Genomic DNA, 13,345 nt, shown 5'->3' with positions numbered 1-13,345 from the left:
TAGAATGGATATATGCCTGCGTCATTTTTCCTGTTCAGTAGCTAGTCAAAGCTGGGAATTTGCTTTCTGTTAAAAATTATGTTAAAATATTTATTTGCCACATAGATTAGGTGTTAAGACAAACAAACCCATACCAAAACAAAAAAAAGGCAAAACACCAAACACAAATCTTTCCACAAAAGTCTCTTTGTTTTTCAACTGAGGAAAACATGCAAAAAATTAAACAGAATTTCAAAACATTCTGTAACTTAGTTCAATATTGAGTTTAATCTGTTTGAGCTTCTGCCGAAAGCCTCATGGAAATTCTTATTTTGGCTGCATCATCCTTTGAGTCTCCTCCTTGGGCAGGGCTTCGTGGCTGGACAGCAGCTCCCATGTTGTGCTGTGGCAATTGGAAAAGAAGAAGCTGCAGTGGGTGACTCATGGGCAACGAGACACCAACTTCCCCATCCTCCACGTCACCAGGCACGCACAGGCCACCATCAGCTGCTGTCAGAGTGACCCAAGAGGAAAACTTCTTGTGTAACCTAGCAAACCGAAATATTTTTAACCTTTTTTGGGTCAATTTGACCTAAATTATTTAGGTTTTTATTCCTCTCAGTGGGAAATGTGCACACCATTGGCATGTCTTATGGCTCTCTGGTTTTTCTCTCACAACAAGTTGTTGAGAGCAGAGTATGTGCATCTGAAGTGAGCCCCAGGGTTGCTGCCTCTAGCCATTATTTAGCAGCTCGCTGGCTAACATCCCCTCCTGAAATGAGAGACAGGGGAAAAGGAAACTTTGCTTGATGGGCAGCTCTGCCTGTTTTTCCTTCTTGTCCAGGGGCCCAGAGGCTCTTGCCTGGATTCTATGGCTTCTCTTGACTCCAGCTGTTCTACAGCTCCAGGCCAGCTTGTTTGTGCTGCTGCTCTGCACTCTGCTTCCACCTCTGCTCGCCCTTGGTGCTTCCCTCCCACGTGTGACACACACTGTGATTGTGTGGGTGAGAGTCACAACCAGGACTGAAATCTCAGTAGTGGAGCAGGACTGAGTCAGTAAGCTCCTGAACACATCTGTCTTTTTAAATTATTCTTCCTTGACTGCAATTTGATGTTCATTTGATTTACATAGGGGTTTTTTTCCATTTTCCATGGAAGGAGTTTTAAGTGGATGTTACATCTGAAAGGAAACACTATCCCAACTGTGTTGTCACTGCAGTAATTAAATAGCCATGGTGGCAGAGGGGGGACCTGAAGAAGTGGTCTGGCCACACATAGCCCCAAGGCACCATCAGCTGTCAGCTCTGTCTTTAGCTGACAGATGTGTTTAACTTGTGTTTTGCAGCCTCCAGGAGTGGGAATTCTTCATTCTCCTCATCAATCTGCTTCAGTTGTTTGCCTGGTTCACAGTCCTTTTTTTCTAATGCCTAGCTGTTCTAGCTGAAAGCCTTGTGTGTGTTTTTCTCACAACAGCCTTGCTTCCTTCCCCACAGACTTTTTTTTTGTGGACATGGTTGAATAGGTTAGTCCTCTTTTCAGCCACTGTTACCTTAATTTTCTGGGGCTTGTCTGAAGTAGGTAAAGTATCCTTGTAAGTGATTATTGTAAACCTTTCATTATTCTTATGAAACAATAATAGAGCAGATTTCTAGTGCTTCTGGAGTCCTCATCCCTTTTACAATTTCAGGTCAAAATATCCAATCCCTAGTTCAGGTTTAGGCATGTAGCAAGCTGGCAGCCATAAATTTCACCTCATTTTTCTTCCTCCACCCTCACCTGCCCTTGTTTCTACCATGTGCTTTTAAAAACATGAAAGAGACCATTAACCCCTGGGACCCACCTGACAAATGCTGCCATCAAAATAGATCATCTTCTGCTGGAACAGAAGTGAATATGAGCCTGCACAGGGGTTCTCAGTCCCAGCTCAAAAAGGAATTTCCAGGTGTCTAAAGCAACTAGAGACAAAACTGAGGATGTTCCCCTGTTTATTCAGGATATATCTCAGTTCCAAAGACCTCAGTCTGTCTCAGCTTTGGGAGAGGTGTTTGAGCTGAATCCTGAATCTGATTGCATCATTTGATGTTTCATTAATTCATTTCCAAACCTTCCCACCCATTCTATTCCAAAGTCAAATACTTACATTCTCTTAAATTAACCCTTCTGCATTAAAAAAAACCCGTTTTTTTTTTGGTGCTTGCTTATTTGTCCTGTGAAAATACAGGAGTTGCCATACTAAAGATGTGGCTGTTTATTCAATGTCCACCCAATTAACCCTCTTTCTCAATGGCTATCAAATATTAACACTGTAGCTGTCAGTGTAGCTCAGCTCACTCAGTGTAAGCATTGGCTCTTTTTTTTTTTTTTTTTAAATCTTCATTGCTGGAGAAGAAAATGCCTTTAAAAGAGTGGAGATTGTTTTAAACCAGAAAGTAAAAAGGAACTGTTGCAAGTTGATTCCTTTATGAGCGGTATGTGTTCAATAGAAGCTGGAATTTATGTAGTCACAAGATTAGCACTTTCTCCTGATGGTAGTGGAAAATGTTCTCAAATCTGCCCCACACCCCCAGTGCAGTATTTTTTTGGAAGTGCCTCCCTGTGGGCTGAAGGCATGTAGGAAGCCTATGGAGGGATTGAAATAGAGTGATAGTGAGAGATATTTATATTAATATGTACACACCTGTACCTACCAGTTGTGAGGTGAAAGGAAGCTCAGTTGGTTGCTGTTTCCTGAAAGAGAAGGGTAGAACTTTCAGTTAATATTTTAGGAAACAGATATTTCCTTTGGGATTACCCTGACCTGGAAGAATAATTTTCTCAGGGGTTTGCAAGTAGAAAAGCAGCCATCCCTACTTTAACCTTCTGTCAGTGGCTTTTCCTCCATGTGTAAATGTATTGTATTTCTGTTTAAAGCCAAATCCATGTGTTTCAGATTGCTTTACCAGTTAAATCCACTTGTTCCATTTTCTGATCAACTTCCATCTGTTCTATGTCCTTTGCAGCTAGTACATAGGTGAGGAATGACAGCCAAGAAACCTTTACAAGCTGTAACTCCAGTTCAGCTCTCATAAGGCTTAAACTTATCAAGGTAGTTAATAGGGGCCTCTAGTTTCTTTTGATGAATTTCACTTAAAACATTTTTATGTTACAGTCTTGCTGTATAGCAAGACCTTAAATTTCTTTGCAACAAAGTAGTCAAACAGCATGTAGTGACCTGCAGAAGCCCATCACTTGTTCTTTGTTAAGCCTTGTGGCTTAAGATGACTTGCTTTATCTGGTTCTCTCAGAACTTCTCTTCATGGTCTTTTCTCCCTGCATTCTTGGCTTTACCATATATTAGTCCATTGGCAAAAACAAAAGAATGTTCCTCAAGTGATTTTATTTGTTGGAGCTTGTTGGGCAGAATGAAATCACTCAGGTAGGCCAAGAGAATGAGAGTAATAGAAAGGGATTAATACGAGCAGTCATGGAACCTGCTAAGACAATTTAATACAATTTTAAGCCATATAAAGAATTTCTCAGATGCTCAGAAACTAACATACACATACTCTGAAAGACAGGAACAGAGCAGCTGAAGCAAAAGAGCCAAATGAAAAATTGCCATCTCTTTTTAAGAAATGTTTTTTTTATCTGTTGCTTTAGTTGCTCTTTTCTCAGCTTAAGTGGAATGGAAAACTCTTATTATGGACTCTGGCGATTCCAGTTATTCCGTTTGCTGGAACAGCGGCTGAAAATTTCTTTTTAGGACAAATCTTCATGGCTTTGGTACTGAATCATTAAAATGTTGAATTAATTTTCTTTCTCCAGTTGTCAGCCTCCAGCAATCTCATCAGCAACTTGCTCAAGAGCCAGGTCCAGTCCCCTGGACCTCTGCTTGCTGGACCAGGGCCTTTTCCTCAGAGCAGATGGGGAAAGTTTGTCTAGGCAGGGCTGTGCTGTCCAGATAGACAAATGGATAGGCCATGTTTTATGTTGTAGAGGAAGTAAAGTATACTGGGAGGGAAAGCAATTTCTTAAAAGGGAGACATAATTACATTATAAATATCTAATTGAAAATTAAGGGGGAAAGCTTTCTGGTTTGTGTGCCTTTGTGAGTCTGTGTGAGTGACGACAGGGGGAGGGATGCATGTTGTAAAGTGCTTCAAAGATCCTGTCCCTTTGTGGCCTCCTGCTCTGACTGATGTTGCTGTATTTCTTCTGGCTACCAGTGTTATTACCACAGTATCATAGCAACAAGATCTGTCAGCAGCAAAATGCTAGTGGAGAGAAATGGGGCTCAAAATCATCAATTTTCTGAATAAGGAGGAGAGGGTGTTTGAGCTGATCTTGTCTGGTTGAGGAAGAACAGTTATGACAGCAGTCCCTGAAGTCTAAGCATCAAAATTTATTAATGTTGAGTCCCTATTCTGCTGGAATTAACCAGGAGAGAGCACTGCCTTTTTTTTTTTTTTTTTTTTTTTTTTTTTTTTTTTTTTTTTGTCTCCCTAATATGTTTTTTGCAAAGTGAAATTGAAACGTGTTTCAATCTTGGATTGTGACAGTTTTTCCTCAGTGTGAACTGCTATAGGACTTATTACAAATTTTGCTTACTGTTCCAGTATTTCATGAAATATTCAACAGTGTATCTTCAGATACAGATTTCTAAATACACTTGCTTAAATTTTTTGTATTAAATATTGCTAAACTGTACATTTTTAGTGCATGTATTTTGATAAATAGATAAACTGGGATGAAATTAACTTTTTGAAATAAAATATTTACAATATTTTATTCTAACCCTTATTTTAGGGAAAGCCAGGACAGAAAGGTTATGTAGGTGATCCTGGACCAGAAGGTTTAAAGGTAAGTGATGGTTTTATTATGAAATAGAATGTATTTGGGATAGAGTTATACACAGCTATTTACAGTGATATAAGAGTGAAAGCATATGAGCACACATGCTTCCAAAGAATATAAATGTGTATCATACTGATGATTCTGCTTTCTTGCAAGATCCCATTTTGAAAAAGGAGAAAATTGTGCAGCTCTAAGAGACAGGGATGTGTGAGCAAAGACTGCACCTGCTAAAATGAAATCAAACAGTCTGGGAATGTGAGGGTGCCTGGACCAGGGGGCAACGAGGGGCTCAGAGCACTTCCTACATTGGCAGGATTTTGGAAGTGTGACTGGGGATGAGATGAAGTGCTGCAGCTCAAAAGAGGAGCTCCTGGCAGCAGAATTTCCCAGTGCTGATCTGTAATCTGTGTCAACAGTACACAAATAACTGTTCATCAGTTATTAGTAACTGAGATTATTGTCCCAGCCAGATAATCAAAGCTTATACACCCAGCTTCCACCTGTGAAACACACAGCAAAATGTTCCACCTATGTAACAGTGTTATTTTGGAGAACAGACTTAATTAATACTTAATGATGGTTTCAAGATTTTGGGGGAAGGGGAATAAGTTTGTTAAAATGTCATTCAAATGTCAATTTTCCTAATATTTCATAACAAAATTACAGTAATCAATAAAGTGCACAAGCAATATCTACCTTTGAAGCAGTAGTGAAATAGTGAAGGTAATTTGCTGAAAGAAAGATTTAAATAAAAATAGAATAATAAATTTATAGTGTTTGCTGACCTAATGTGTTTCATGAGCACTTAATTGCTAGTTTTTATTTTTGCAGGCAAATCCTGACTACATTAGGACATCATTTTACCAAGTCAAAATTAGCCACTGACAAAATTTGTTTTGGTTACTTAATTTTAGCTTTTAAAGTTTTAATTGGCACATGTAATTTAGAAAAGAAAGAGGCTCCTAGGAAAACAGAGGACTTTAATATACACATATGAAAGAAATTACTTTTCTAGTGAAGTAGATAATCTGTTTTCTACATTTAACAGGGAGAACAAGGAGACCAAGGAAACCTTGGAAAAACTGGTGAAGCAGTAAGCTTGAATTCTCTTTCTGGTTTAACTTTTAATTCAGTTTTATTTGAGTGTGAATGAATAATTGGTTGCAGACATTGTCTGATGAAGTTTGCCTGTATTTGAAGCTGTAGTATGTCAGTTATATCTTTGAAATCTTTAAGATTCGTACCATTTAAAGAAATTTCCCATTTTAAGCATTTTCCAAAATTAATTCTGCTTTTCTCCCAATATGTTGTGTGAATATTGCAGGTGGTTGTAGGGATTTTCCAAGGCACATTCATGTAAGTGAATAAGTGATCCTTTTCCAGTACATCATTTGAGAGGCTGCATTTAGCCTGAGATGTATTTTGCAGGCTTGTTCTGTCTATGCTCCATAAAATCACAGAGCTCAAGGTGACCTTGTGGTGACACGTAGTCCATCCTCTTCTGTCTAGGCAGGATCTGTTATCTTTGCATAATTTCTGACAAATATTTGTCTAACCAGTTATTAAAAAGTTCCAAGACCAGGGCTTCTCTATTTTTTAAAAAGTTCTTTCACTTGTGTAACCTGATTCCTTTCTGCTGGAAACAGCATTTTACATATGGTGGTTGTTATTCTGTGCCTCTTTCATTCTTTCTTTTCAGGCTTAACAGTCCCAATTCAATTAGCCTGTTATGTTTTTGAGATAATTTAAGTCACATTCTAACTCCCCTGTAGTCTGTTTCCAATTCATCCAGACATCTATGACTCCAGCCCAAACTGCTAAGAATACTGAGAATAGAAGCATTGCCTCTTACAAGCCTACTTCTTGCATAGATGGGCTCCCTTTTACAGTAGTAAAATCCTATCCTATCCTTCATTTTTTAAAGACCTGATTCCTCTCAGTTCTTCCACTGCAGGTGTTTTTTTAGTTGATAGTTGTCCCTGAAGCATACAACTTTGGAATTCTCTCTACTTAACTTCATCCCCTGCCCTTTTGTATTTTTAACTTTTGTCTGGGATTTATGAGCAGATGTGAGCATGTTGGTCCATGCTTGAGTTACCCAAATATGGTGTAGAACACAATTAAATTGATTTTATTTCTGGAATTAACCTATGCTGATGAGAGATACCACACCCTGGTTTGGGCTTAGTGCTGTACTACTCACATAAACTCTGTTCCCCTTAGCTGGGAGTCAGAGTTAGCTCCCCATTGTCTGCAAAATACCGAGCAGATGTACCTGAGGCACCTCATCAAATGGTTGGTTACTGCAGAAATGTTACAAACTGCTTCTTGGTCAAGTCCAGCTCCACTGTGCACTCTGGAGGTTTTGCTCTGGGGAAGGAGACTGAGAAGTTGCAACCTCAGTCTGTTAAAAGTATTTGCTTACACAGGAACCAACAGTGCCATGACATGCCAGAAGGTCCCTTGAAAGTCATCCCGTGTATCTGTAACAGTGGCTTTTATTACATGTGAATTCTGTTTTTCAGCCTGTAACATGTTAGGGAAAACTGATAGCATTTACTATGTTGCACAGTGCCACATGCACCAAAAACCTCAACAAAAGACAAATATAGGCTCAATCTTAAATCATTACAACAATACTGTACATGAAACAGTCACAGAAGCTAGTTACTGAAGCTAAACTTTCTGGATTTGACATAGAATTTTTTTTTGCTCCACAATGATCTTGAATTCACTGAACAAATTTTCCACAACTCAAATACAGCTCTGTCAATAGGCTAGAAGCCACAGCATCCAACATTTCTTAGGTCACATGAAGCTGCTGATTCTTCAGAGTACATTTCTGCCAAAATATTTCTGGATGCTTGTCCACTGTGGAAACAGAGTAGACTAAATTTATAAAATGTTCGCTGTGCTCGTAAGCATAAATGACACACATTTAAGAGTAGATCAGGACTGTGCTTAAAGTCAGACTTCAGACACTATTCCTTAACCAACTCCTACATCAAAAATTGTTTTTCTGGCTACAGCATATGTTGTGTTTGTTTAAAGAGGAAGGGAGGCAGATTGAAGTGGGGCTGCTTGCTTCAGCAGAGCCCTGAGCTGTGGTAGAATCCAGCAGCTGTTCCTCGCTGCAGGATATTTGGTTAACTGCAGGACCAACAGGTCCAATTGAAGAGGGATTGGTAAAGATAGTGAGAAGCAAGGGAACAGCAGACAGAGCAAATGTACACTGCTGATGAGACAAAATCTTTTGGAAGCCATGCCAAAAGAAACAACCCCTTCAGCTACTGAGAAAATTCCCCTTATATTTTGGGGGAGGAAAATCTGACTTTGCTAACATGTGCAACTGGATTTTTTTATGTTTAGATAAGATGCTGTTCAGTTATGGAGAGTAAATATTTGAAACTAACTTCAAGCATCTCATACAACTGATCTATTTGTTAAAATGTCAGGGATGACTTAAGAAAATAATTTATTGAATTATTCAGAACTCATCTGTGTTTGAAACAGTTGTTTTCCAGGATTATTTCAGTTTGATAATGCTAGTCTTTACCCAGGCTGCGCCACTCTGAATGACTAAGTGCAAGTTAATTCCTATTTTTCCTTGCCAACTCTGTTAAAGAAATTCAACCTGTACACTTCTAAATTAGAAATGCTTGACGTTTATACACACATTGAGACAGTAGAAAGGTAGAACTGTCAGATGTAGTATGTGCAACTGGTGTCAAAAGGCAGAGTTCATGAACACAAATCCTGGAAAAATAATCTTCAGAAATTACATGTCAGCAAATTTCTCTGGTTGCACATAGTTTTTGAAACAACAGAAAGAAACCAAGCTGAAATAAAAAGTGCTTTGCCATGAAAAAAACCCTTACAATGCAGCAAAGGAAAACCAGTGATGTTTAGGCTGTCGATGGCAGCTCCAGAGCAGGCTGAGAATGGTCAGTCTGCAGGAGTCTGTGAATGGCAATAAAATACTGCAGGCAGGCCATGTGCCTTGTAGCTGAGTTGTCTTTGGGAAGAATTACCATAAAGCAATTACCACATTTTTCAGAGAGGTAAAAATTAGCTGGATTAGGCACCAGGGATGCATCATTCAGGGAGAGTGGAAACTGCAATTCCTTTTGCTTGGAGAAAAGATTAAGTGAACTTTAACTGATGTGTTCAGGATGCTCAACAGAAGAAGTTGTTTGAATTATCCTGAAAAGTCTGGGCTTTAGGGATATACAAAAGAGAATTTTAAACCATAGGTCAAAAGATAAGTCAATTGAGGAAAGCCTTTTTTTTTTTTTTTCAAAGTTTGGTGAATGCATGGGACATTGCCAAGGGCTTCCAAAGAAGGAACTGCTTCAGCTGCTTTCAGAAAGCAGTTGGATAGAGATTATTGTGGGTTCTCTGAAGTACTTAACAGTGAATGGTAATAAAGGTACTTCTGTGTCTTAGGCTGTACTTCTTGTTTCTACCCTACATGACCTGATATGCTATAGTTCCTGCTGAGACCAGTGGAGAAGGAGGTTACAGTAGCTAGAAGTTAGTTTATCAAGATGTTGCTCATTTTTCTTGAAGGATTTTTTTGCTAGTGGTTTTCTTTATAATTTGGTTTCAACTGTTTTCAGGGTTCTGCAGTTTAGCTTCCAAGGTTTTGTCAGTGAGCACATCCTCCCCCCACTTGGTCAGGCAGCTTCCCTTGAATGCAAGCCTTCCTCTGCAAGTGCTATCAAACAAACCCTGCTTTACATTGCAAGCAAAATTTAATCCATTTATTTATTTCTTAAAACTGCTGTTGAGTAGGTGATTGGTGCCGGTACATTTTGCCTTTCAAAAGGCAAATCACATTGGCCATAGCAAATCACAGATTTTCACTCAGACTATCAACAGACAGAAAATTAATAGAAAAATGTTATTGTGACAAGATAGTATTTTAAATGTATTATGCCATCTCATTAAATGAATGTTGAATAAAAACGTATGAGAACACTGAACTGTAAATGAACTAGCACTGCATTGGAAAATTTTCAATTATCACAGAAGAACACATGAAAGTACAACCTGGCAGGTAACTGCTGCCATGGGAATGTTTGGAACTAGCTGGATATTCATTTCTCACTACCAGGTTTTTCAATGGATTACTCCATACTTGGGTTTGCATTAAGTGTACAATGTGTTTCCAATTATTCAACTACGGTCCAGTTTCTAACACGGAGCATATGCCCTGGCAAGATGTTTTTGCCTTTCTCAGGCATGTGTTAGTTGTGAGGTCTCTGATTCATTTTCTACAAAATACTCCTGTCAAGAAGGTTTCTAAAATGCTGTTATTATGCTGCTGTTGTCACTGGAGACTTTTATACAAGTCCTTGTAAATGAAAGTTGATGACTATTTTTTAAATAAGTTGCTGATTTCTTTTTTTAATCACTTCAGGATTTTTGCTTCACTTTTTTGTTTTCTAATACATTCAGTTTTATATTTGGAATCCACCACTGCTCCCCAGAGGATTGAAGGGATGCTGGAAGACATTGATTCAACAGATCTGCTTTGGACTGTATTCATTTTCTTACATAAGATGGAGAGAGAGTTGAAACCTCAATCCACTCCTAGTTGCTGGTCTTTATTACAAGCCAGTCCAAATCTGGGATTTTAAGAGACATGTGACCTTACAGAAAGCCTGTCAGGAATGATGTAGGGGAAACATCACTTTATGGCTAATATGTTGACAGAACAAGATGTTTTGCCCTATATTTTCTTTTCACTGAATGTTACTAATTGTGTAAAAATTCAAGATTCTATCCTTAAGTTTTTTGGCTCTCTTGCTGGTGTGCATACCAGCCCTAGCATTTTCTCAGTCTCAGATACTTGACCTCTGCTTTGAATAGAGGGGTGGAAGAGCTTTTAGTTAACCTGTAATGAATTTCTTTCCCCTTCATACCCTCTGAAGTCCCTGTTGCTTTTAGCATTTCACTGGCTTCACTTCTAGTCATCTTGACTATTGTTTTGCTTTCCATAGATATCCAATTCCAGGTATGCCAAGTTTCTTTTGCATCTTTTTATAAGCCTTAGTGCTTTTGCTGTAAATTTTCTTAATTACTTTTGAGGAATAGCCAATGTATAAGAAATTTTCTATTTAATGGCCAGCTTCTGTCCTCTCTCTGGAGGGTGCCAAGGCTTGCCCTAATGTGCCAGGGAATACAGCAGCACATTCACAGTCACTGCTTCCTAGTCATTCCTGCTCTTTCAGCCCAGAGCAACCAAACTGGGAAGACAGTACATCTGAATTGAAAAGAGAACTTGATCAGAGGCTGTATATTAAATGATTCACTGCTGGGGCAAGGCACAGCTCTCCATCTTTCTGATCAGCATCTTCAGTCCTGTAAACAGCATGGCATTGGGTGGGAGATCAGGAGTGTCTCTCTGGAAAAAGAATAGGTCTGAGTTTCACCTTGGCTCCAATTATGTCTTCTGTTCTTTCTGGAATAAGGGAATCAAAGTGATTAATCTTTAGCATTTTGAAACTGTAGCTCCACACCTCTTACCTTGATAAGCAAGAGTACAGGGTAATTCTTTGTCTCACAGATTTCTGCCTGCTACTGAGGCCTTCTGTTGGCTCTGACTGGGAGCTCTCACTCTCAGAATTCATCACAAAAGTCCCTCATTGCTGCAGTGACGTCTGGGCCATAGCCTCAGTGCCAGTATCACCAGGACCCATCTTTGGCTGCTGCCAAGGCAAGAGACATCTCAGTTCTGACATATAATACACAAGTTCCCACACATAATATATCAGTCCAGCGGCCACAGAGGTGCCTGCTTATCTCTTCAGTTCCTTCCATAAAGTAATTTGTGCCAGTATTGTCAGCCTCAAAAGTAGCTGTATCACTGGCTCATTGCCATATGTTTAAACTGTGGGATTTCCAGCATAGCTAGCAGTCCAAGAGAACAAGTAATCATAAAATCTCTACTTACTTTGCACCTGTTCTGTTAAAGGACTTGAGGCTGAACTGTATTCAGATTATACAGATAAAGACTGCATTTTAATTTTTTAAAGTAATGTCTTTTTTTTTTTAATTGCACTTCAATGCCAGTGTAGAGCTACTAATGCTAATTCCTTCCTACACACATAAAGATGGCAATGCCAATGTGTGAATTGATGTAACTTTCTTTTTTTCCCTTTTTAAAGTGTATACAGATATAGTGTGCTATGTTATATCACTACTGGGAGCTTCCACGTTTCTGCCATGTTCCAAGGGCAGTCATGCAATGTACTCTGGGCACTTAGTGCTTTTTCTTCAAGCTCATTGTGTCATATTTTTCTCAATTAGAACCTTGAGCTATAATTTCTTTTTCTTTTAGCTTTCATAATAAAGTAAGCAGTGGGAATAAGGTTTTTTAAAATATTTCCTCTCCTGTTTCCCATCCCATATGTTTGTACTTGTTCCATCCAGTGGAAATTTGTGAGAGAGCCTCAGGAGAGAATTATTTCATTTTTGAATGCCTGAAAGGCTCTGATCCTCTGACTTCAAAGGCATTTGGGGCTACTACTCTTGAAGGGAAAATTCTGACAACACCTGATCCAATATAATGTTTGTTTTGACTGCATTTTACTTTGTTCCACTGAATTTATTCCCTTTGAAATTTGTGGTCAGATTGAAGCACTAGCAGAACAATTATCACCTTTATTTGTATGTTTGTAAGTCTTTTAGCGGTGCAAGGTTGAGCGGAGTGGCAGATCTACGTTGGTAGGGTAGTACTGTGATGAAATGGGTGTAGTTTCCCTTCTGGCAGTAGCTGTTTGCAGTTGGTATGCTGAGTTGCAGGGCTCCTTCTGCCTGCCCTGTGAGCCAGGGTACCTTGTGCAGCCCTGGCTGTCCCCCAGGTGCGCTCAGGCACACATGGGGCTCTTTGTGGGGAAAAATTGGGCCCTGCTCTGGTGCTGGAGAGCTGCTGACCATCAACTAGTATAGACATCATGCAAGTAAAAGTCTGCTTTGTTTTTATGCAGGGATCAGCTGGCTTACCTGGAGAAGCTGGGCCATCTGGAAACCTTGGTGAAAAGGTATAATAATGTATCTGACTGCTCAGCAGCTTTGAAAACCATTGGGGTGATAAAGTACTGGTGAGAGATCATTTACTGACCACTGCCAGAGCTAATATTCCTGTAGCTCTTTCAGAGCATAGGGATGTAAAAACTGATAATCCAAATGATCTTATTTGAGGTATGTATCTGATATCCTTGATTTTACTTCACAGTTAATTCAGGGTTGATAGATTTGATGCCTTTCACTTTACTATACTGCTATTGTTTCAGAGCAACTGGCATGAATTATACTTGTTTTATACAGCACTCACTGGTTTTGCACTACTACATAATGCAGACAAAAGTAGAAAGGTCCAACTTGGCTGTATGCATTAACTGAATAAAAAAGACAACTGAGTTTTGTCTGCTGTGCAATAACAGTTGTGTTTGTGAAAGCAAAGTCTGGCAGACTCAATGTGACTAGAACAGTATAAATAGCTTAAGTGTATTTGACGTGATTTTAT

The 13,345-nt window shown here is 39.1% G+C and overlaps 1 protein-coding gene across 1 annotated transcript in view; it reads left to right on the top strand.

Annotated features, from left to right (window-relative positions):
• The window catches only part of COL24A1 (collagen type XXIV alpha 1 chain), a 119,732-nt gene that overhangs the window by 61,585 nt on the left and 44,802 nt on the right, over positions 1-13,345 (top strand). The window contains exons 23-25 of the mRNA XM_053950875.1: positions 4,765-4,818; positions 5,861-5,905; positions 12,807-12,860. Coding sequence (XP_053806850.1) covers positions 4,765-4,818; positions 5,861-5,905; positions 12,807-12,860 — 153 coding nt within the window. The remainder of the gene's footprint in view (positions 1-4,764; positions 4,819-5,860; positions 5,906-12,806; positions 12,861-13,345) is intronic.

This window comes from Vidua chalybeata, chromosome 9 (assembly GCF_026979565.1).
Source record: "Vidua chalybeata isolate OUT-0048 chromosome 9, bVidCha1 merged haplotype, whole genome shotgun sequence".
Lineage (NCBI taxonomy): Eukaryota > Metazoa > Chordata > Aves > Passeriformes > Viduidae > Vidua > Vidua chalybeata.
This window is presented reverse-complemented; position numbering and strand designations above follow the sequence as displayed.